At 35.0% G+C, this 24,430-nt stretch overlaps 1 protein-coding gene across 50 annotated transcripts in view; it reads right to left on the bottom strand.

Moving 5' to 3' along the window:
* NRXN1 (neurexin 1) overlaps positions 1-24,430 on the bottom strand; it is a 1,114,648-nt gene that overhangs the window by 581,565 nt on the left and 508,653 nt on the right. For 28 of the 50 annotated variants that reach the window (XM_021088237.2, XM_085019302.1, XM_085019323.1 and 25 more), the window contains 2 exons: positions 17,566-17,769; positions 14,995-15,021 (listed from right to left, as the gene is read on the bottom strand). In XM_021088237.2, the coding sequence (XP_020943896.1) occupies positions 14,995-15,021; positions 17,566-17,769 (231 nt within the window). The remainder of the gene's footprint in view (positions 1-14,994; positions 15,022-17,565; positions 17,770-24,430) is intronic. The other 22 variants (XM_085019307.1, XM_085019309.1, XM_085019311.1 and 19 more) reach the window with 1 other exon arrangement.

Here is a 24,430-nt window from a genome sequence, read left to right as displayed (position 1 = left end):
GGCATCACTCAGAACTCCTGGACTCTGCAGAAGCCTCTAGAGGGCTCATTTTTCCCTTTAGGAAAATGATGGTTTTCTTTCTCAGAAAACTGCAGCAAGGGGTTTTAATCATTTGTAAGTAACCCTTTGCTTTTTAAAGTTGGATTAAGAAAAAAAAAGCAAAAAGATTTTGAGGACTTCCTGGTGGGTTAAGGATCTGGTGTTGTCTCTGCTGTGGCTCAGGTTGCTGCTGTGATACAGGTTCAATCCCTGCCTGGGAACTTATGTATGCCATGGGCTTGGTCACACATACAGAAGAAGAGTCTTTCACTTATGAATTAAAAAAAAAATTTTCCAGAATATCATTTATTGCATATATCAAGGTCCAGAGGTGTTCAAAGCTACTTTTTATAGTCTATAAGCCCCCTAGCATGCATTTTCAACACACCTTTAATTACAGAGTCCAAATTCATACACTCTCTCCCAAAGATTTTTTAGAACATTTCGTCTTACATCATGTGAGTAATGGGACAGATTGCCTCTCCTTATTTCTATGCATCAGGAAACCAAGATTTAGGATTTGTTCTTACTTTCAGCAACTTTATTCTTTCCTCTTAAGAAAAAACAAACAAACCATATACTGACTTTTCTCCCTAAATTATTTTTTAAAATAACTTTTGCTAATCACTTTAAACTCTATTTGAAAGTATTTGGGCATAAATCAATAAATGAATCTAATAAAGAAAAAAAAATATCTTCCAAGGGATGTAGAGATAATTAACTGAGCTCTCCCATTTTATAGATAGCTTTGTGGGAAGTTAGCTGATATACATGTACATAATATCATTGAGGGGTTTCAGGTTTGTTTGCGAATGTATTTTATTTTAAAATTTGTTTCATATTATTTCATGAATATTTCAAATTTATTTAATATTCAAGATGTACGTAATAGTAACTCTGGATCCTTTTTGAAAGAAAGTCTTGTGCACAAATGTCCTGTGAAGCACTTAAACTGTTTTGTTTTGTTTTATTTTTGACTGTGTGTGTGGGGGGAGTAAAGAGCAATATGGAAGAATGACACTAAAACAAAGCTAAGAAATCTAAGAAGCAATATGATCAAAGATGTCTAGTAGACTGAAATGACAGCTGTCTCTAGAATTGAAAGATGGATACAGCTTGAGAAAACCAAACCCATACCAATTATATTTTGATTAAAAAAAAAAACAAAAAAAAAAAAACAACTTTTAGGCCTGAGTGCCACAAAGCTGAGATTCATGACATACCCTATCTCCCTCTACTGGTATATTTTAAAGATGGTAACTACATAAATGGACCATCTGTATCAGGTACCCTATCTCTCACTATAGTTCAAACTAAGTTGGTTCTAGACTAGCTTTTTGTTGCCCTTAATATCAAATGTAAGTCATTTCTATTTTATACCTATCTAGTGCTTCGAGTGGCTAATCTGCTTGCTAAATTAAGCCATTTAAGCACAAGGATTTGAATGGATACTTCTGCAAAGCCACAAGCTAGCAAACTGCATAGATGATGGGCAGGTAGGAATCTATTTAGTTTACCTTCTAGAAATGATCTATCTCCATTTTATTAAGAACAGGTTGTGTCTTTTCAGCCATAGATATATGGGATAAAGATGGGAATTACATGAAAGTGGATCCTGAAGTTTCCATAGTCCTTCTATAAATTAAAAACAACAACAAAGACTGGCATTATCTTATGCGTATAAATTGCTTCTATCTTTATACATGATTGTTCAGTTTTTTAGATCACTAAACTGCCTGTAGCACACAGCAATTGAATTAGAAGTTACAGTACCACACATCTCAGAATTATGAAATTGTGAAACTGAAGGTCCATATTATATCTGTTGTTAATTCCATTTAACTATACTTATTTATTCTGGGTTATGTGGCACCAAAATCCTACTAATTTAGTTTAAAAATTATTTTGTTCCAAACACAAATTTCAGCATTGGAAATGTCCCAACTTAGATTTTCAAGGAGATTAAATTCTTATATATCAGGGTCAAAACTTTCTGTAAGGAACCAGATAGTAAATGTATTTGGCTTTGTAGGATGGGATTGCCATTTGTAATTAGTCAACATTGCTATTGCAGTGCAAAAGCAGCCGTAGATTTTATGTAAACAAATACGTGTGGCTTTGTTTCAATAAAACATTTTTGACCAAGCCAGGGACTGAACTCATGCCACAGCAGGGACCCAAGCCACAGCAAGGACAATGCTGGATCCTTAACCTGCTGAGAAATCAGGGAACTCCAATAAAACATTTTTAAACAGGCAGCTGGCTTGTAGTTTTCAAGTCTCTGTACAATACACATAAATAAGTAGACAATTTAAATTCCCTTTTCTCCCAAACCTATAGATTGAGAATTAAAGAAATAGTACTGAAAGAATAGGCAAGAGCTTAAAGAGTCAGAGACCTGAGTTTTAGATTCATGGTTGCCATTAAATCCAACATAACCTTAATTATGCTAATTTGGTTTAATTCTTCTACTGTTCTTGGCCAGAGTTTTCTTCTCAATAAAACAACAACAACAACAAAACATTTTTTTAAAAGGGTGCAAATGGCATAAACCAACTGAAAAGTCCCTCTGCTTCTTAAATGTAGTCACCTTTTTTATTCTACACATTTAGAATAGCAGCCTTTATTAAAATGCATGACATCTGTGTGTGGGTATATAAAATTAGGCATCTATCTATATCAACTTTTCCAGTACTAACAAGTTTTATTTGGCAGTTGACTTTGAGGACAATAGCCTCCTGTGGGAGGCAGGACCCTGTGGGAAGCTGGAAACAAGCCTTGTCATTGTGACAATACTGGGAAGAGAGAAAAGTCAGGAGAAACAGAAGCAAGCGCCACCACTGCTGGGTGCCTGAGTCATGTCTTCTGGCAGCAGCACTTATACCTGTGAATGACAGGAGGATGTGTTTCTCAGGTTGTAATTATGACACCTTCAGCCTGCTATTTGACTTTGCCGTTAGTTTCTGGTTTTAAAATAATTACGCTAAAAAATAATGACCTCTACCTGAAAAGCAAACAAACTTAACGAGGGTAATTCCTCATTAGGTGTTTCTTTATGTTATCTTTCTTGATTTTTATACACTGGGCTGGAAGCAGAATTGTTTTGTTTTTATTTCTTACATGAATCTACAAGGAAAGTTAATTACCAATTAAAATTAAAAGCATGTAAATAGCACTTTCAGATTCTTCTTTTGCTATTCACTAAACTTACTCGGGGGGAAAGACCAATTAAATAATTTGTGAACCCTGTGCAAAATGAAGACACGAGGCCCTTGTTCAAAAGAAGCATTTCAGGATAGTGATAGCTAAGCATTATATACCCAAGCACAGACCCTTCTAAGCATAGAGCCCTGGGTGACTGCACAAACTGCCTGCTATTTGAGCCATTCCTAATTAGGAGTCTATGTTTCTGTGCTTACTTGTTTTTAAAGGTTCCTTTAGTTAGCTCTCTGTATAGGAATGAGCAGATAAAACTTCATCTACCCATGTAAGAGGTACAGCTGTGTCACCTTCCTCATGCTGTCTGCCCTTAATGACAAGGCCTCTGAGTATCAGAGAAGCTGTCTGTCTCAGAGTTGTCTTGCTGGCCAGGCCTGGTGTCAATCACCACCTGGGCTTGGTGATGGACCACTCACCCTAATAGCCATGAGGTACCTGCCCAGACACCTTCTCCCTCTTCTCTAATCCCCCTTAAGCTCTCCTCAATTTACCTAAGGATACATCCTAGAGAACTACTCAGAATGTTTTTATAAAGAGCTATTTGCCTTCTCTGTATAGGCAAAGAGAGATTTATTGAGTTCTAAGGACAGATTTCTTTCCAATGAAAATATTGGAATTATCCTTCCCTAGTTAAAAAGCACTTTGAGCAAATAATACAAAGTTAAACCTTAACCTTGGAGACTATGGCTTTTCAAAAAACGAAAAGTAACAACTGAAGAAAGGCATTTTATAAACTTTTTGAAACCACTGGAGAAATGAAATAGTCACATGCTAATTAATTACACTGTATTTGCTTAGTTAGATTGTTATTTAAATCTTTTGTTGTTGTTGTTACACTTTTCTAGACTGTGTATATCTTGGTTTGGTGCATGTATTCTGCACTCACAGTATTGAGTTTTTATCCTAGTTCCATAAGTTTTTAGCTGTGTGACCTTAGGTAAATGATAAAGTTCTCTGTGTCTAAGTATTTCTATCTATAAAGTAAGCTAATAATAGAAATATTTTACAACATACATTTGGGGCATTTTAATTACTTAAAACAATGAATGGCTGGTACATGGTACACCCTCAATTATAGTCATGATAATAATGTTATTATCAGTATTATATTGTCATTATTATTATTATCTTCTCCTAAATGGGTTTTAAACCTCAGAGAAAATACCCTATGTCCTATCACTCAGTGCCTTGAACATAAAAGCTATTCACTTATCAAATGGGTATGTCTTTTAGATTTTTGTGAGTTTTTTTATGATAGATAAAATACATCTTGATATTGAATTAAGCCAAATAGTTAATGAAAAGTAAATCCATCAACTTTTAATGCCCATCTTCACTAAGATATGTCAATAAATATAAAGCTTAATCCCTTTGTTTTCAGATTTGTCAGCATGGAATCTGATGTCATAGAAATGGAGAACTTGGGGGTAGCTTTCTTAGTTATCTGCCTAATTATTTAAATAGCTTTTTTTTCTCAGTTTCCTTGAAGATAAATTTAATGATATGTAGAGACCAGGAGAGCAAAATGACCTAAGGCTGGCAGTCAGTAACTTACAAATGCAAAGAGAATAGTTGGCTTAGGAATTGAGGGATTCAAGACTTTAATGAGCATTTAATTATAAGAAAACATGTGTCTTGTCTGCAAAAGGGTCTGACCTTCCAGAGCTTCGGAAAACACACCACAGAGACTCTTCCGCTGTTTTACTAACTCAAACCAACTCTATTCTATCTACAAAATAAACTTCACTATCTATAGCTCCCTCACCTCCTGTTTCATATCTGGCTAAATATCATCATTCTAGGCAAATGAATAAACAAGGTTTAAAGGATCTACTAAGAAACATTTAGCCTTTATCTACATAGCTTTGACATTGATTGTACCCATTTATGACAAATCAGGATAAACATCTCTGATGTAAATCATTTTCAATGTAAAAAACCATACATTTTAAGAAATACAATTTACCTTTTAAGAATAGAATTATATTTACAACGCAGTAAAAATGAACACAAATTATATAAACATATTGCTAAAAGAATGTTTTAAAATAGCTCTCCTGAAATCTAATCTAGCTCAAATGGCTGGTTTAGGAAGAGGCATAATGAAATAAACCTATTATAATGAAAGGAAAAATTTGGACTGTGACTTTATTTTAAGGAAAAAAGGTCCTTTCCAAGAAATGCTTATCACATAATAGGATAGCTTGTATGCATAAAATTAAGTACTAAATAGTTAATGTGATTTTAAGTAAGAATTTTAAACTGAAAGTATACTCAACATTTGGTGCAATATGAAAAGAAAATGATTATACTGATTTATATTGGCACTTATGTAAACATGTGTTATGCAATACCTACACAATGTCAAGTTATCTGAATGAAAAAAATTTAAAAAGCATACAGATATCGAGCACTTGGAAATTCACCAATATTCAATTTGACATTCCATAAACAAAGTCATGGATTATAGTCACCAATGCAAAGATTTTAAATTAAATACATAACCTCTGATCCGAACACACTATTGTAATAGCTACAGAATTTATTTTTATGAGAAGACCGCTAAGAATGTACAGTTTTATATAATTCAAGGAACAATGGCTTTACCTGTGTTTTATTTTCCATACCTTGTTACTATAAGTGTATTTGAATATCACTAATTGTGAGACTAAATGAACAAAATTTTGCTGTCCTTCAATATTTTGGGGGTATTCTTGTAAAAACTTTCTAAAATCAGAATCATTTTAGAAAAAGACCCTATATTTCTGACTTTGTTAAGTTTATTTGATCCCTCCTTTTCATTTCACTAGGAATTCACTACAATGCTTGAAAATTTAGTTTTCAGTATTTGTTGTAAACATTATAACCTATTTTTTAAGAAAATGCATTCTACAGAGTGTGATAAGGGACAGTTTGACTTTCAAACTGTTGAACTGAAACATCTCATTCATTTTGATTTTTTTTTTCTTTCTTTCCTCAGTGATTGCCCCAAAGAAGGCTGTGAACAAATAATACATGATAATTCATTCAGCCATCATGTAAACATTAGAATGATGTTTTTCCAAAGCATGGATATAATGATTTACTAAATTATTCTTTATTATGAATTTTATTATTGCAATAACAGGTAAGGCTAACTTAATTTTTTCTTATAACCAGCTTATTTAGCAGGCTAACTTTAGTCATTAACATGACTGTTATGATTCTATTTGACTATTTATTTTAGTAATTGGAAAAATATTGGGATTACTCCTTTGCTTGAAGTTGTCTTTGGATCAAAGTCTTTTGAAATGAAAGATTTTGCTTTACTAAACAGAAAGTCTAAGAAAGTGCTTGCCCAGCTACAGCAATAGCTATTAGCAATTAAATCTGACACCAGATTCATTTGATTAATCTTAGGAGAAAGTGTTTGGACTTTGCTTGGAGCTGGTCAACCAGCTGTTAGAAGTAATGTTCTATCTGTGTGATTGTTCCCGGTCAATTGTCCTATGGTGCAATTATGTCAGTTAAACTTTCATTTTAGTGGGTTAGTATCAATGATGATAACTTATACCAACACATCTAGAAGTATCCTTTCCATTATGTTTATGCCAATCTGGTTTATTTCTCAAGATCTTGCTTATAGATGTTTCCAATGAGCTTTCATTTGATTGCTCTGAGGTCACTAATGAATTATGATACCAGTTATTTTTGTACATAGATGTTTCCCCCCTATTTTATTTTTTTCAGCTGGTTCAGTGACCTGGACCTGCTTTATTTCACTTTGGTATAAAATGTGAAATAAGCAAAAGATTAGATTTTAAAATATTATGTGTTAGTTACATACTGGAAATAATATTTATAGTAGGTTGCTGAAGTAAAAGAATCTGTTGCAAAACATTTGCACTCCATGACCTTATATTTTTAAAGAAACATTATACATTTTATATATTAAGTATATAACATGAAACTATTTTCAGTTGTAAGAGCATATAAGATAGTAATATACTTTTTCTCTGAGAACTGAAATGGTAGGCTATTTTTTATTTTCTGTTTCTTCAAGATTCTAAATAAAAAATATTATTTCCAATTAGGACCAAATGTTGTTTAAAAAGAAACTCAGGGAGTTCCCGTCGTGGCGCAGTGGTTAACGAATCTGACTAGGAACCATGAGGTTGCGGGTTCCGTCCCTGCCCTTGCTCAGTGGGTTAACGATCCAGCGTTGCCGTGAGCTGTGGTGTAAGTTGCAGACGTGGCTCGGATCCCGCGTTGCTGTGGCTCTGGTGTAGGCCGGCAGCCAAAGCTCCAATTAGACCCCTAGTCTGGGAACGTCCATGTGCCCCGGGAGCAGCCCTAGAAAAGGCAAAAAGACTAAATAAATAAATATATAAATAAATAAATAAAGCATCCATAGAAGGAGGTAGCAGGTGCATAATTCCTGTCTAGCTATTATATGAGGAACTGAAATTCATGATCATAATATTTGTTCTCATATTCTCTGGTAAGCAGTTGATAAAATATAAATTGTTAGTTGCTTTCTTTTGAGGAAAATTAAGAATGCAAAAATTGTTGAAAAATTCTGATCTATATTTGTTTACACTAGTAAAATAAGTTATTTCGCATGGCACTTTATTTTTTTTATTGTTATTTCCCTAATACAATTTTTTTTCCTACTGTACAGCATAGTGACCCAGTTACACATACACGTACACAGATCACCACTGAATATTAAGGCTGTCTTAAAGATTCGAGGCTATTTTAAACAGAAATTCTTGAGTACTTTTTAGTCTTTCTGATCTATGAACCTGGATCATTATAGGCACATAAGTAAAAAGGCAAAAGGCAGGCTCCAATAAATATATATATATATATATATATGTATATATATTATTTTCTTTAAAATGAATGAAATTCTAATCATAGATCTTACAATTTGATTGGCTAAATGCAGAAAACAAATATTAATAATGACCAGGAACATTTAATGTCTAATTTAAATTTTTACCTTCTGCACCAATGTTAAAATGCTGCCTCACCCCCACCAGAAAAAATAATAAAGACAATGAGAAAGAGAAACTCTAAACTATGAAAGAAATAGCAAATGTTTAGAAACCACCTCTCTCTAATAACACAACACAAACCTCTGACCAACAGGTTGTGCTCCAACAACTGCTGACATTTTGCGGTGTTTAAAAAAACTTCCTTTTCACAGATACCAAGAAAAGTTTAGAACGCTTCTTCTGAAACTTTATAGGTTTTTCTGAACAATTTCCCCCTTGGCCATTGTTACAATGCTAACTTTCAACAATGAAAGAGAATTTAATGAATTTGGTCAGTGCCAATCTGGAATTTTGCATTACTTTGAGCACAGCCTTTGGAATATAATAAGAAAATACCTTATTGAATAAATTAATCCTTGAACCAGATTTCAAGATGAATTTTTTTTTTCCTGTCTTTTTAGGGCTGTACCTGAAGCATATGGAGATTACCAGGCTAGGGGTCAAATCAGAGCTGTAGCTGCCGGCCTATACCATAACCCCAGCAATGCAAGATCCGAGCCACGTCTGTGACCTACACCACAACTCACGGCAATGCAGGATCCTTAACCCGCTGAGCAAGGCCAGGGATCAAACCCGCAACCTCATGGTTCCTAGTGTGATGCTTTTCCACTATGCCACAACGGGAACATACCTCAAGATGAATTCTTAACCTGCACAAATGGTGATCATTTAAAACACTGAAGCACTTTATATTTGTATAGAAGCAATAAACCAATTAATTGTTCACTAACATAGATCAAATTCTTCTACTTATCAAGCCCTCACATTATGATTTTGTACAATCTATGTAGTCATTAAATGTGTACTCTTCTTTATGATTGTCATAAATTTAACATGTGGATATCCAATGGGCTTTCCTTAAAGTTTAGTCCAATTTTGATATTTTTCTAAAGACTCCTTGTCATGTGCCAATTCCTCTGCCTGTTTTAGCTATTTGCTTTGCATCAGAAATCTGTGATTCCCATATTTATGTAATTTCTCTTAGATTTTTGCTAAAAATAACCATTCATAAGCTATCTTACCTTTTCCTTTCTTTCATGTGTACTTTGAACTTTAAAAAGATGACAAAAAAAAAACAAAACTCCAATTTTCTGTATTTATATATCCATCTTCCTTTATTCCTTTATTTCTTGAGCAGCTCCTATCTCAAGTGGATAGACAGACAGCACCAGTCACTGAGAGGTAGTGACTGGCAGAACTCTACAAATCTAGTGACTTTGTGTGGAGGCAGAGGCAGGAGGCTCCTTTTTAGAGTTCTCTGCTCTTCAGGCACCAGGCAGCTGCTCTGAACTGAGTATTTGTTTCATGTTAACAAGAGCCAACCTCCAGAAATTTCCTCATATCTTTTTAAGTAGCCTGCCAAGCAGCAGCCTGATCAAAGCAATCTAATATGGCTTAAGTGCCACTGGTTGACATTTTGCATTTTTTTATTGCTTTCCATTTTTATCTATATAAAAAAAATCAGTGATAACTAATATCCAGTTGATCTTTTCATTCTGGTAATAAAATGATAATACAAAGATCTTATTATCCACTCCAGACATCCATCATAGTGCATTTTCCAATAACATATTACTCAGAGCATTTCTTCACTATATCAACGTCAAGAATGAGGTTAAGTACTTGGCCTTAGATTCCCTTTCTCTCCAATTCTTAGACAATGAACTACAAATAAAAGGAGCTGAACTTCAACCCTTGACACTTTGTCCACATTAACATCATCTGTAATTTTGTTGTCTCTGCATCTTAAATAAACTATTTCCTATAAGAAGCTAATAACAGTTGGAAGGTCTGCCTACTAAAATATTTTCTCAACCCCAGGGAGTTTTTATTCTTGTAAGGAAATCAGAGGAAAGAGAAGAAAACAACATTGGAAATGAAGTAAGAAGAGTAAATCTTGGTAGGAAGAAAGAGCAGGCAGGCAGGAGAAGAGACGAATGTATAAAGATTTAAAAAAAGTAATCAAAGAAACAAGCAAAATAACTATCAGAGATATGGGCATATTAAAATTTTTATATCAATGCAGAGGTGGCCCCAAATCTTCTTGGGGGCAAGAAGAAAACTGCATAATTATGCCATTGGTTTAAAAAAATAAAAGTAAAGAAAAACATTAACAAAAACAAAATCACAAAAGCCTTCCTATATCCACTATATATTTAAAGTAGTTACGAAAATGACAATCGGGATTCACCTACAGTTGATAGGAGCCAGTTTAGTTTTCAAATTTTCAATGTATTTAAACTTTCAAAGGTTATAGCAATAACAGTTTGTAAGGTTCCTAGAAGATAAGAAAAAAAATGGGACTATTGAAACATACAATACACCACCACAGAGACCAAACCATCAGAAAAAAAAAAATATATATAGAAGATTATAGAAGAATGACTTTGGATGCAGTGCTGGGAATTACCAGGCAGCAAACTTGAAATTGAGACTGTCTCGGTCACTCTATCTCAGGCTACATACTTGGGCAGGTAAAGAGAATGCAAAGTGAAACCAAAGGCCTTACTAGTAATACTTACTATAGACCCTACTAATAATGCATTTGAGAAAATTCCACAAGGTGTAGAAAATCTCTTTTGCATTCTTTATAGGTTTTAAAAGACTTAAGTCAATTAATACAATGCACTAAGCAAGAGACTCTTATGACTCACTTTTTAATGCAAATAATTCATTTGGTCACAAAGTACTCTTCGGTCTGACTTGGCCTCTTTGGTAATAACTTGTTAGTGATATGTTGGTATTAGTACATATCCCTATAACAATTATTTTTTGTAAAATCATATAATTAGCCTTTTTTTCATTAATTCAAATAATTGTTCTTTATGTTAAAAGAATGTGATTTTACAGTCCTTTTCTATCTACCTTTATTGAAGTGCCCTTCACTGTCCAGGGAAGACATTATCTGCATTAAAGAGGGTGGTTCCTTTAGCAGCTTCCATATAAAATTATTTTATGATAGTAGATAGGTTCTCCATATTGGAGTTACTTAGGAGGTCAGAGTAATCGACTGTCTTGGACAGGGGAGAATGGGGAACGGTAGATAACACACCCCTGTGCTCACCTTCCCATCCATGAATCTGCAAATACTGATGAAGTCTAAGACTGAGCTACAGATAACAAACATATTGTAGCAATGAAATAAGCTGATGGACATCAAAGAACTGAGATTGGTCTGGAATTGTGTGCAAAGACATTCCATTTATAATCAGAGAGATCAAAGCATATATTTTGACACTGACAAGACCACTATTCAGAGAGCGGGTCCTTTTTCTTTCGAAAGAGACCGTCTCCGCACATGAAAATAAGCTTTTGATTTTTAAATAAAAACAGGCTCTAACCTTCCATTTAAATATTCTTGACAGCTTTTCCTATTAGAAGAGGGGAAATGGTGGCAACAAAGAATCTGACAGAGATGGTCCCTGAAATTCAAATCTGCCCTTTCTCAAAAGAATCTTAACAAAAGGCTGTCCCAGGCTTGTCCATGTAAGATTCCACTGCTGCACTGAAACTACTGACAAAGGAAGGGCTGAAAAAAAAAAAAAATATATATATATGTATATATCTGCCATCTCATGGTCCTGCAGGTCTGAATACAGGCAATGCAGCCAGACCTTCTTCCCTCCTCACCTACTACTTATTCTTCAGTAGCAAAGATTGGAGAGTCTGATGCTATATATATTTTCTTTTCCATATCAAGTAACATCTTCCATAAACTGATGGGAAGAGAGTACGGAAGGGTGGAAGGATGGAGTGACTAAAGGAAATAGGGGAGCAATTCAGAGGAAGTATAGAGGAATTTGAAAAGGTTTCTATCCAAAATTAACAATTTAGAGTTTCATACTAGTTCTTATGTAAGGTAATTTGTATGTTATAGTTTGTATATTTCCTGTGGAAATTTTCTTCAAGACATCAATTGAGGTATTTTGTACCAAGCTCGCAATACAACTGATGTCTTAGCAGTGGTATTTTTAGATAGTGGTGGTATAACGTTGTAAATTTAGTAAACCTACAGTTTGGTTTCAAACACACTGCTTCTAGGGGATAAGTATAATAACTCAGTCTTTCATTAAACTGCAAGTTATATTGAGATACATGTTTTTTATTTATTATGTTTTTTTTTTTTTTCATTTTTGGCCACCCTGAGGCATATGGAGTTCCTGGGCCAGGGATCAGATCCGAGCCACAGTCCCAACCTAAGCCACAGCTGCAGCAACACCAAATCCTTAACTCACTGTGCCAAGATGCCGATACAATTGTGCCACTGTGGGAACCCCTTATTTTATTCATTTTTTTTTTCTATTTCTTTTGGCCGCTTCTGCGGCATATGGAGGTTCCCAGGCTAGGGGTCGAATCGGAGCTGTAGCCGCCGGCCTACACCAGAGCCACAGCAACGCGTGATCCGAGCCGCGTCTGCAACCTACACCACAGCTCACGGCAACACCGGATCGTTAACCCACTGAGCAAGGGCAGGGACGAACCCGCAACCTCATGGTTCCTAGTCGGATTCGCTAACCACTGCACCACGACGGGAACTCCTATTCATATTTTTAATTGGGTATGAAATACACTCCAGGTGGAAATCCCTGTCTATTTAATTACTATGAATTATATATGAATTATTTGATATGTAAGTTCCTCCCCATCCTGAAAGTTGAGTAATAACATGAATTCTTGATGGAACTTATAGTTCTTGCTACCTCTGCCCACTAGTCCCCAAATAAAAAAAGGAAAAGGAAATGAAAACATTACCTGATGACTGAATGTTCTTTCCAGTGACTGCTGTAAAGTTAAGGCATTTGCAGTCCTGTCCCAGGTGTGCACTGAAAGCTCACAATCATTGATTTAATTTAAGTAATTTAAGCATAACACATACTCCTTAAAAAGGGAAAAATTCCACTACCCAGCAAAAATTTTTGTCCTCAAAGGTACTATTCTGTAGAATATCCAGAGAAAAGGCTATGCTTAACATCAGAGTCTCACAATAATAACCCCAATGAAGAGAAATATATAAGAAGGGTAATTAGACTATAAACATGTATTTTAAAAAACATTGATATAGTTAGAGAACACAGAAGCATGGGGTTAACTTCCATTAAATACTAGAGTTTAGGCAGTGGCATTCTGTAAATTTAAAAAGTCATGCTTTATTGTATACTTAATATAAATAAAAATAAAGCACAAACCCAGAAAAAAATAGTTTCCTCCCAGGAATTTTCTCAGATCCAGGAAGCATCAAGAACAGCTGCAATGACTCATACATCTGGCTTTGGGTAAGGATCTTGTGAGTTGCCACTTTGCCTGCATCTATGCTCCAGAGCTGCAAGCAAACTGGACTGTGATATAGGACTTGTAAACCTGTGCTCCTTTTCAGAGAGTGTGGTACAGATGGGGTTTGAGAGGAGATGATGTAAACCTGAAAAATTCTGCTTGTATGAGAGCTTTGAGAGATTATTTCAGGAACTATATTCTGTATGAGATGTTTTTTGATGCCTAGCATGATAGTTTGACAATTTAATTTTTCATAAATCATGATTCAGTTACCTTTTTGTTGCTATGACCGGAAAGCCTGGATTTTATTCTGCTTTTAAATGAATATGAAAATATCTTAAGATAAATCTGAGTTATAACAAGCATGGTGCCTGAAATAACATGAATTTAATTAGATAAAATTTCCTGTTTTTTAAGCTTAAGACCACAATTTTGTTCCTTGGAAGATGCCTTATTGCTATTTGAAAACACAGTCAAAGATTTTTAGGAGTAGACCCCACCCAGTCACATTGAGCATTTTCCGAGATATTAAAAAAAAAAAGTTTTACTGACTGTGTCAATGAAAAATTAGAAGCTTGTTCGAACCATTTTAGTGAAATAGCTAACAATTTTGTTGTATCAGAAGAGATTCCTTAATGTGATCGGCAAAACCTGGAAAAGAAAAACCTAAATATTTATGTAAAGAAATAAAATGAATTTGCTCTTAAGATAATGCTACAACTCAAAATAAAATCACAGTCCTTATATCCTTTCGAGTTCTCTAATTCAAATCAAAAAACAGTCCATGCATCTTTTCTAACTCATCATTTGGCATGCATACCACAGATTTGAAATGTTTGGGTTATTTTTGCAGATATATGATTAGGATGTAAAAATTCATTATGTAAATACTCTTAAACAAGAAAGAAACTCTTTAGATAAGTAATTTTCTATATATATATAAAATTTGGAAAAACATGCATTCTCCAATGAAAACTTAATTTAGAAGGGTTTAATAGTAAGTTCCAAATGAAAGGAATATTTTTTCCCTATGTTTGAATCGGGAGATAAAAATGGAAAGTGAAGGAAATAAGACCCACAATATTTTTCTACTAATTTGGTTGTGAAGAGAACTACTGGAGTCTAAGATCTACCAAAATACAAATGCTACTTGCTTTATCCAAAGGTCTACAGAGGCGTTTGCACATTCTGTTACAAGAAATTTGTCACCTTTTTTCCTACTTAGAGGTAGGAACTGCAACAGGAAAGTCTTCAACCAGAAAGATTTTTAAATGAATTTTTACAACCCAGATGATGGACTGGTATACTTTGAAATTGAATTCATGAGTTTTTATAAATGCCTTTCTCTTGCTCTCTCTTTTTATTCCTTGACTAGCTATATCATAATGGAGGAATAACATTTTAAAAATTTTGAATAGGCACTTACTGGAATTACAGTTAATCCTGATACAATCTAGATGGGGAAGAATAGATGAAAAATGAAAATTTATCCTTCAAGGTAATAGCTGCAGACATCCAATAAAATCACAGTCCACCCTTCCGGGGACAGACACATGCAAATATGGCCACTCCATATCATTTATTCTTTATGGACTTCTAGAACCCAGATTCATTCTTATAAAACTTCACCATCAGAAACAACATAGAAGGTCTTTTTTTTAAATGGCCAATTCAAACAAAGCTACATGGTGACAAATCTAAGTGAAATAAAGAATTGTTAACTGTCAAAGATGCTTGGCTTAGACTGGCTGCAACTTTCTCCCCATCTGTGAAAGAACAAATCAATGTTTCCAATATAATTAAAAAGTGCTCCGTCACAATGGGGTACAGTGCAAGATCAGCTAGGCTCAGACATCTTGGACCTCCAAAATCTATTATCCCACAAAGGCCAACAGAATCCTTTAGAATTGTGGTGGTCAAATGGAGAGTTAGTTGATGGTATTCTCATTTCACCTTCATGTATTTATTATTGTTGTTGCTGCTATTGTGGTTGTCTCCTTGGGCAAAAAAGGCATCAGCCAGGTGTTAGGTGAATTCTATGCCTTGTATTAATTGGAGGAGGAAAGAAACAACTTTGTTTCCTTTCGAAACTCTAGTGGCTAAGGAGTAGTGTCATTCTTCAGAGAACACAAGTCTTTCCCTCTGTTAGGAGCTAACAATGTTATCTCTATGTAATAAGTGTCATGGTGACTACTGCTATTGATTTTCCTTTTCTTATACTTTCTTATTGTATAAAAGCAGATTCTCCAAGAACAGAATGTCTGATGTGAATAACACAGACTGTGAATATGCGTTATCTTTAAAGGACCATGCAGGATGTTTTATGTTTATTTTATATATATATATAAATATTTGTTGGTTTTTGTTTAGTATTAAATGCCTTTGGGGAACGTGAAAATATAAACCTAGATTCTGTTTCCATATAGCTGAGTTTGTCATGTGTCGTCAACCGCGTCAGAAAAGTGGTTGCAAACAGCCAAGGATCAGCACCTACACATCTCTTTCTACAGAATGCTTTGCTGTTGGAAAATCCCATGAGTGTCCGTCTCTGGCTAACAGCCCCTTTACTGCAACTAGGCAGTTTTGACTGGCTTGTAGTAACCTATCATTGCCACTAGAGGGAACTCTAACAGAACAGTAAAAAACTGTGCTTAGTAATATCAAAAAAATAGGTTATTATTGAACTTAAATAATATTAATTGAGTGTAATTGTATGCAATAAGCTATAAATGAAATAATTTTATATTTTACGAGCTACTATTCTGCCCAGCACAATTTGAAAATGTATGTAGTGTTTTCGCAAATGCCTTAGCTCATCACATTTTACTATTCTTTCTGTAAATCTATGTAGTCTCAACTTTTATTTTTCCCTCTCTGCTTATTCATTATTGTGTGTGTTTAGCACTTCCAGGAAATACAGTAAAACCTCATTAATTTATACTCCTATTATTTGGAGTTAACAATACTGAAACAAATTGGGCAGTATATTTGTAATTCTTCATTCAATATGAGCAGAGATTACCTGAGAAAAATTAAACAAATTGTGAAAGGCCAAGTTCAGGAAGAAAACTGATTTCAAGTAGTTCACTATACATTGATGGCATAACTTGTGTTAAACAACGTGCTAACTATGGATAATTCTCATCCACCCATTAACATCAGCCTATTAAGACCTTTCCTGAAGATTTTTCATGCTATTAATTTGTGATTTTGAATATAATTGAAAATAAAACTGCTTACATTTTTTTAGTCTACAATTCAGACTTTTTCTTAATTCAGCCTGGTCTTACCCCAGATTTCACCTAGCTTGGTGAGGTTTTACTGTAGTGACACTTTCTGAAGGCTACAATTAAGCAGGAAAGCATTATTTTTCTGTAGAAGAGCCTGTGTTTTCAGTGTTCTCATGGCTGTTTGCTAAGGGCCGCAGACTTTGGGCATTGAAGGGTTGTGGATTGCTGTTTGATAGCAAAATATCACCACACGGTATTTCCAAACAGAAAAGATGGGATACCACGCAGGTCACTATTCAAAGGAGAAGCCCAAGGAAGAGAATGAGAGCAACCTGTTGATCTAGATCACAAAGTAGAAATTTGACATTTTTTTCTTGTATGCTATCTAAGTAAAAGTCAGTGGATTTTTGTTTTATCTGAAAGGACATCATCTACAGCCAATGAGAATGTCAGTCAATATAAAAATAGGAAATTCATTTTGAGGTATTGTCAAGCCTAATAATTCACATTTTCAATTAACCTCATTAACACATATGGCTTCCCTTTTAAGAACCCTCAGTGGTAGGAATCACGAAACAGTAAATTATGTGAAACAAAACAGAAACAATAAAAAGATGCCCCCCAAACCTAAATTAATTTAAATAATGGAGATGAGACCATTAAGTGTTTTAACTTTCCATGGCAAACAGGCTACTTGATAAATGTTTGCAGGCAAAACTGAACAAAAGTGCAAAGTGTTAGTTCAATGGGGGAAGGCGAGTTGTTACCTAGATTGACCGTCAGTTTCACACGCCCTGCGTCCAGCTCCAGGCGGAGGGTGTCTGCTGAGTCTCTAGAGGTGGTTGCCATGAGAATGCCATATGCTCGTTGGGACCGAAACCGTAAGGACACATCCTCAGCCTCCGTATGCATCACCACTGGGAGCTGGATTTTCATAAACATACTCCCATCATAGCTCAGAACCGTTGCTTCTATAGATGGGAAATGGATATAAAAGTTCTTGGTCAGTTTGGTGCATTTATACCTTGAAAAGGAAACACGCAACCTATTAAAGGTTTCTATATAGAGCACAAGACACAAACTCAGCTCATCTTTTTCAGGAATAAGAAAATTTATTTTTTTAAGCTAAAATGAAAAGTCATAGAAAAGGGAACTTCCTCTGTGAATGATCTGCTCAAGGTCAGAAGCAGGGGTGACTATGCCTCCCTTTCTGTACCCAAGGCACCTTCTACTCATAGCATTCATCATGACCGATTATCCACGTTCATGTATGCATAAGCCTTCTCAAGAGCAGATATCCTACTCTTTCTTGTAGCCATAGAATAAGCCTGGTCTGAAGTACTAGCAATTAGCATAGAGTGTGTTTAAATATGGCTAGGCCTGCAACAGAAGAAAGGGTGGGGGAAAAATGTAATTGTAATGTATACATATAAGGATAACCTGACCCCCTTGCTGTACAGTGAGAAAATAAAAAAAAAAAAAAGAATAAATATGGCTAGGCCACTGATTAGCTCTGTGAAATTAAACATGGCTCTGAATCCTTCACCTGCAGAATGAGAGTGCCACTAGAAGATCTTTGAGGCCTTTGCGCAGCCAAAAAAGTCCATGATTTTTAAGAAAAGTTACTATCATCATCTTTTTCATAATTTCTGCCCTAATACAATCAAAAAGAAATAAAAATATGACTTAAATATAGGAATTAACTCACTGCTTTACCAAAGGCGATGTTCAAAAACAGAAGAAAAAGTGGTATTACCAATCAACAGGTAATGCTGCTTCTGCGTCATTATGTTTAACAGGGCAATTCATTTTTATGAAGACACAAAATGCAGCTTCATTTTGAGGTTCATTTGCAGATAAGAGCTAACTTAAAACATTATATGTGAGCACTACCCTGATGTTCTGAAAAAATTAAGTTATCACCAAAAAGTCAATAACTATGTATTTATAATATGGAATGAGGATCCAGGGGGGAGCTGAGGAGCCAGTACAGGTGTGTGCTACTAAAGGAAAGCGGACTGCTTTAACAGAGAAATCACTTATTGCTGCATCAAACACTGGGAGAAGTGAATAGCAAAAAAATGTTGATCTCAAATTGATTGCTTTAAGAAATTGTACCCCTTAATGTTAAGCACCATATGGTTGTGGTACAGTGCAAAACAAGTATGAGTAATTTTGCTTTCTTGTGGGTTTTGATAATTCAGAATACCATTTAATAAAAGAAAAACTACCTGAAATTAAACTAGGAAGTTCTCATTATCTTGCCTATTTACAGGAATTAACTTTACTGATACACCAGTGCTTATTATTAAAACTATATTTTGGAGTTCTGGTTTTGCAAGTTTATCTTTCTTTTAAATAGTCAAGAAAATCAAGTAAGGCTTCTAACAGACTTTAATCATTAGTTGTTGTCATGGGACCCAATGCATATCCGGAACCACTAAGTGCCAAAGGTTCCAGAGTGCCCTCCTTAGGGCTCTTCTCTTTTCTATCCATCCCTTAACTTAAGGGATCTTGGCCAGCTCACATGCTCACCCTCCCTCCACCAATACTTATCAACAGTCCCAAATTCTCTCCTGAGCCCCATCAAACATCCACCATCCATTGCCTACTTGACATCTCCAATTTGAATACCACACACAGGCCAACAATGAACAAACTCAACACACTTCTTCTCCAATGTTCACCATCTCAGTAAATGACTTAACACAACTGTTCAGACCTTAACCTTTCTGCTTTCACTCTTACACTCTCTGCCATGTCCAATCTATTTGCACATCTGCAAGTCTTCTAGGTCTAATTCCAATCCACTTCCCGAATCAATAAGGTCTTGCTGCTATAGTATCTCAGATTCTGCTCCCATGTCTCACTGAGGCCACCATGACAGCTCCCTCAGTGGTCTCCCAGCTTCTACTTTTTCTTCCTACACAGTAGCCAAGCTAAACTTTTAAAGAAATGAATCAGATTATATCATTTCATTGTTTCAACTAAGGACACTCACCCCACCCATCAACCACCCTTCACCTCCCAACCCTTTCCAATAGATTCCCATCACTGCGGTTGGAATAAAATCTGTACTTGTTTCAGTAACTGATAAAGATTTGTGTGATTCAGCCCCAGCCCATCTCTCTGCTCTTAGCTCTTAGCACATCCTCCCTTGTTTAGTAAATTCCAGCCACAGTGATTTCCTCTCTCATTTAAGTATTTGCCCTTGTGGAACCTTCTGTCTTAAGAATTTTTAGCCCTAGATCTTCGGGTGGCTGGTTCCTTCAGCATTCAGGTCTCTGGTTAAATGTTAGTCCAGAGAGGCCTGCTGTAAGCACCCATCTTGTATCACCTCCCAGTTATTCTATATCTACTTAGCATTTCCTTTTTAAAAATTACCATTTCTTACTTATTTGCATAGTATAATCTGTCTTTGCCCTTTGAGATGTGTGTCATTGGAGCAGAGGCTGGGTTTTCCTATTCACTGTTCTGTGGTCAGCTGAGGGGACAGAAAAGTGCCAGGCACGCAGTACAGCCTCAATAAATATTTACTGAATTAACAATTGCTCTTGATACTGAAGATATATGAAAGAGCTTATTTCAACTTGGATAGCATGCATACATAAATGGTCACTAAAAAAATTATTTATTCTAAGTAGAATCTAATTTTGGTAATGTCTATGAATGAAACATTCCTTAAAGTCTATATTGAAAGCCATAATTGTGCCACAAATGGCAGAATAGAAGAGGGGTCTGTTTATCAAAATAGGGGTCCTGTGGCTAAGCACTGACCTAAGGACTGAAAAAATAAAATATGACCCCCTTAAAATATGATGGTTCTACATCATGTCACATATTTACATTGTATTTTTCCAATTAGATGTTTCCCTAAAGAAAATCTAGTAGAAGTTGCTCAAAAAATAATTAAAACATAATTATAAAGGTGTAGTGAACACTAGAAAAGTGCTTCTAGAATAATCTTAAAAATATTTGTTCTCAACCATTTCTTTTCCTAAAGGATAGCCAATCATTGTCTGTATCTGTAAAACAATACATACTTGAATAAAAATGTAAAAGCCGTTATCAATTGTTCAGTTACTTTGGTGTTATACAGATAAAAGGGCTAAAATATTTTTAGTTTTCTCTTATTTATTTAGCCTGTAAATCTAGTCTATATTTTTCAACAATCATTTTTAAAATGATCTCATATTCTTCTATGAAATGTGGCTTAATCTGATTGAAAATTAAGTAGGGGGAACATCCTTTTAGAAATACAGATGTCTGATCATGGATAATAAATATAGTATGAAATATAATCCAAAGTAAAAATGATAATAATAGTATCATTCTCCGAAAAGCTGCAGGAATGAAATAACAGTAAAATAGTAAAAATCACGTGCCTCTGAGTACCATTTAAACAATTCTCAATGTGAAAATAACGTGTTGATAAATGACAAATGAACACCTAAACAATTTCCCATCATTACAGTTAATGTTTAATTAGACAAGAAAGGGAAAATGCACCAGGTTGCAGTCTGGAGTTGCCAAATAAATGGTAAACAACATTCTGACATTTGAAGGTTACACTATTTGGCAGCATCCTCTAAACATTAGTAAACTTATCTTCTCATTGAGAACACAAAAGAGTTCTTTAAAAGGCTAATTCCAACACAATACTTCCCAGCTGGGGAGAAAAAGTTTCAACTCTGTCTCCTATATCTCCTTCCCCCCTTGTCATTAAGTTTGATAAATTTGTTTTCTGTGTTACTCCTTCGTGCAGTCTGAAGTGTACACCTGTGCTCAGTTTTGCCGAAAGGCAGTCACATATTGTGATCAACGATGAAAATCAGACAGGGAGCCAAATTATATTGCTCTGACATCTGTCCCTCCATCTGTTAGAGTCTTAACAAACAAGTGTAAAGTAGACCTCTGATTATACCATATACATACAGCCAGGAATAATTTCTATATGACCAAGTCTGCACAACTTTTCAGTTTTGTCAAAATACAGCAGGAGGGGAGGTACTGAATTCAGTTTATATTCTATTGAACATTATTTCTATACTACTCTTTATGGGATCAATGCACATAAAACAAAATACTATTTTCTTATTTGCTTCAGTCAGCAAATACTCTGTTCTTTCTTACAAACTCCTTTGCTTACTAAATGAAGAAAAATTTCCTATAATGTGATGGCAATATCATTTCTCATGCTGCATTGTCCAAGGACTTGAACATGCTTCTTTATAAATTATCAATTATTGCTCACTAATAGTAAAATAGAAACTGTATAAATGCCCTTTTTTTTTTTTAATTTCAAGAGCTGTCAGTCAACTTTTATGTGATCAAGAGCCTTATGTGATCAGAGTGATCGTGAAGAAGAACCACAGTCAAAGCTCTTTTGTTTGAATTGGAAACCCCAATGGTTGGACATGATCTTGTGTTGACTAAAATAGGGCAGAGCTGGGAACTGAATAGAAGCCAAATTTTGTGGTATTGAGCATGACAAGCATCCCTCAATATCCTTGTTCTCAGGAGATGCCATAATGTGAGCAAGAAAATTAATTCTGAAAGGCAAAGACTTCTCACAATACACTGTGTAGTCCAGAAACAAAAACCACACAAAAAATGACTATTTTCTTTCAATACACAACCAATCTAGAGACAAAGAAATCTGAAGAAATTTCCAGCCACCTGTCAGATAAAAAATGTGGTTTGAATCCCAGTGATGAAGTTTGCTATTAAATTCTCATTTGCAAATCTGCATATGCTTGCCACCCCTCCTTCTAATGACTGCAATATATAAATAGTTCCTTTCCCTCATTCTGGTTCAGGAAGCTGTACAATTTCCATTATTTCTGCCATATGTAGTAGCAGAATATTGCCACAGGGTGGTACACCATGCATATTTAACTGAAGGTTTCTGTAATTTGTGTGACAGTTCAGTGACACCCTTTTTAGTTTCACCTAAGGAGGAGGCCTCAGAATAACTGATAGCTCTCTGAGTGGTTAAAATAAAAACACAGTTTTAAATCACGCAGGTCTGCTAATCTCATAATATATCTAACTGTAAGCTTTGTCACTTTGTTGCTGTTGGTTCCTTTTGGCAATTTCTAAAAACAAAGCTATGTAAACAAATAAACTGAAATTAGAAAGGAAAATTTATAAAGAATATACACCTTATAAATTAAACTATGAAGAAATAAGAAATCTCTAATGACCATTCACAGGAATTGCAATTAGGTACTAGGAGAATGAATGAATCTATATGACTAAAATATTTATCTATGGACCTAATTATATAACACAGAACAGTGATAGTATTTTGGTAGGTAATTTAAGATCATTATTAGATTATTGTTACTATTATTGATTTTTATATTAATAAATGTTTTTAATATTACCGATAAGCTTATTAACCACCTTATTAAGATAAAAAAAACCAAAGTCACATTTCGACTTGGATTTTGGAAAAGAAATATTTCTTTTCTAGGAAGTGTTAGCTTAAATAAATTAAACTATTTCAGGAATGCAAGGAGAAAAAGACTAAATGGGTATGGCTTAAAAAATAGATACCAGGTACTTTTAGGCTAAATGTCTAAGGGAACAATGCTATTTAGAGCATAAGAGGACAATGGAACAACTCGTCAATATTTTTTCATATTGATTTTTTGTTCCATTGTTGAAAATGAGTGGCAATGGGCATGGTGACTAAAGCATTTATCTGAAACTCTTGGGTCGATGAAAGAACATACTTAGACCTATTTGTTCTGCTATTTCTTCCTTTTGTCTGGTCTGCAGGCAAAGGGTAGCAGCCATCACACTTTACTCTTCCTTTAACCCTTTTTCTCCTTCTAATAGGAGAAGAGGAAAAAATGTAGCTTTGCCTCCTGCCTGAAAAGAAAAGGGAGGCACCCACCCAGAGCCTCCATGGACACACTAAGCCTTGAGACCAAATCTTTTCTGTGATCAGTTGGGTCTTAGGCAAAGGTGAGTGTCTTTGAAATCAGAGGGCACCTCTGAAAATTCTGGTGTAACTAGATGGTTTAAAGTTACCTGACTTTTCAAATTTCAAACTCAGGTATGTCGACTGGAATGAAAGGAACAGGCTCAGGTAAGTCTTATGCAATAGTGTCAAGGAAGTTGTAACTTAACAGCTTAGCTTGCTTTGAATGCCAATTTTAACATAAACATTAACCCTAACTGCCAAAAGTATGTCTAATTTTTTTCCTGTTTTTACTTTCTAGTGTCTCGAAATTACAAACTGGGCAAAAGAAACAGTGATTGTCTAGAGACATCTTAGGCCCATACCCTAGAGGAGCCAAGGACCCAACTATTTATTTTTTCCTGCAATATAGTTAAAAAGCTGTGTCTTCCCAGAATCAGGGGCTTTGAAAATCATTATGGACTGGTCAGGAACGGACGTCAGGGGTGGCCACCTGGCTTGCTGAGAGTTTACTTCAGCAGAGCATACATTTATGTTTCAATGGTTGTTTAAGTTTTGAGGTCAACACTAAATACACCTAATACACCTTTTTTTTTTTTTTTTTTTTTTTTTTTTTTTTTTTTTAGGGCCACTCCCAAGTCATGTGGAAGTTCCCAGGCTAGGGGTTGAATCCAAGCTGAAACTGCCAGCCTATGCCACAG

The sequence above is a fragment of the Sus scrofa genome, chromosome 3 (assembly GCF_054392235.1).
Source record: "Sus scrofa isolate SSC_HxYL_T2T_F1_AM1 chromosome 3, Sscrofa_HxYL_maternal_Yorkshire_Landrace_v2.0, whole genome shotgun sequence".
NCBI classification, from domain to species: Eukaryota; Metazoa; Chordata; class Mammalia; order Artiodactyla; family Suidae; genus Sus; species Sus scrofa.
This window is presented reverse-complemented; position numbering and strand designations above follow the sequence as displayed.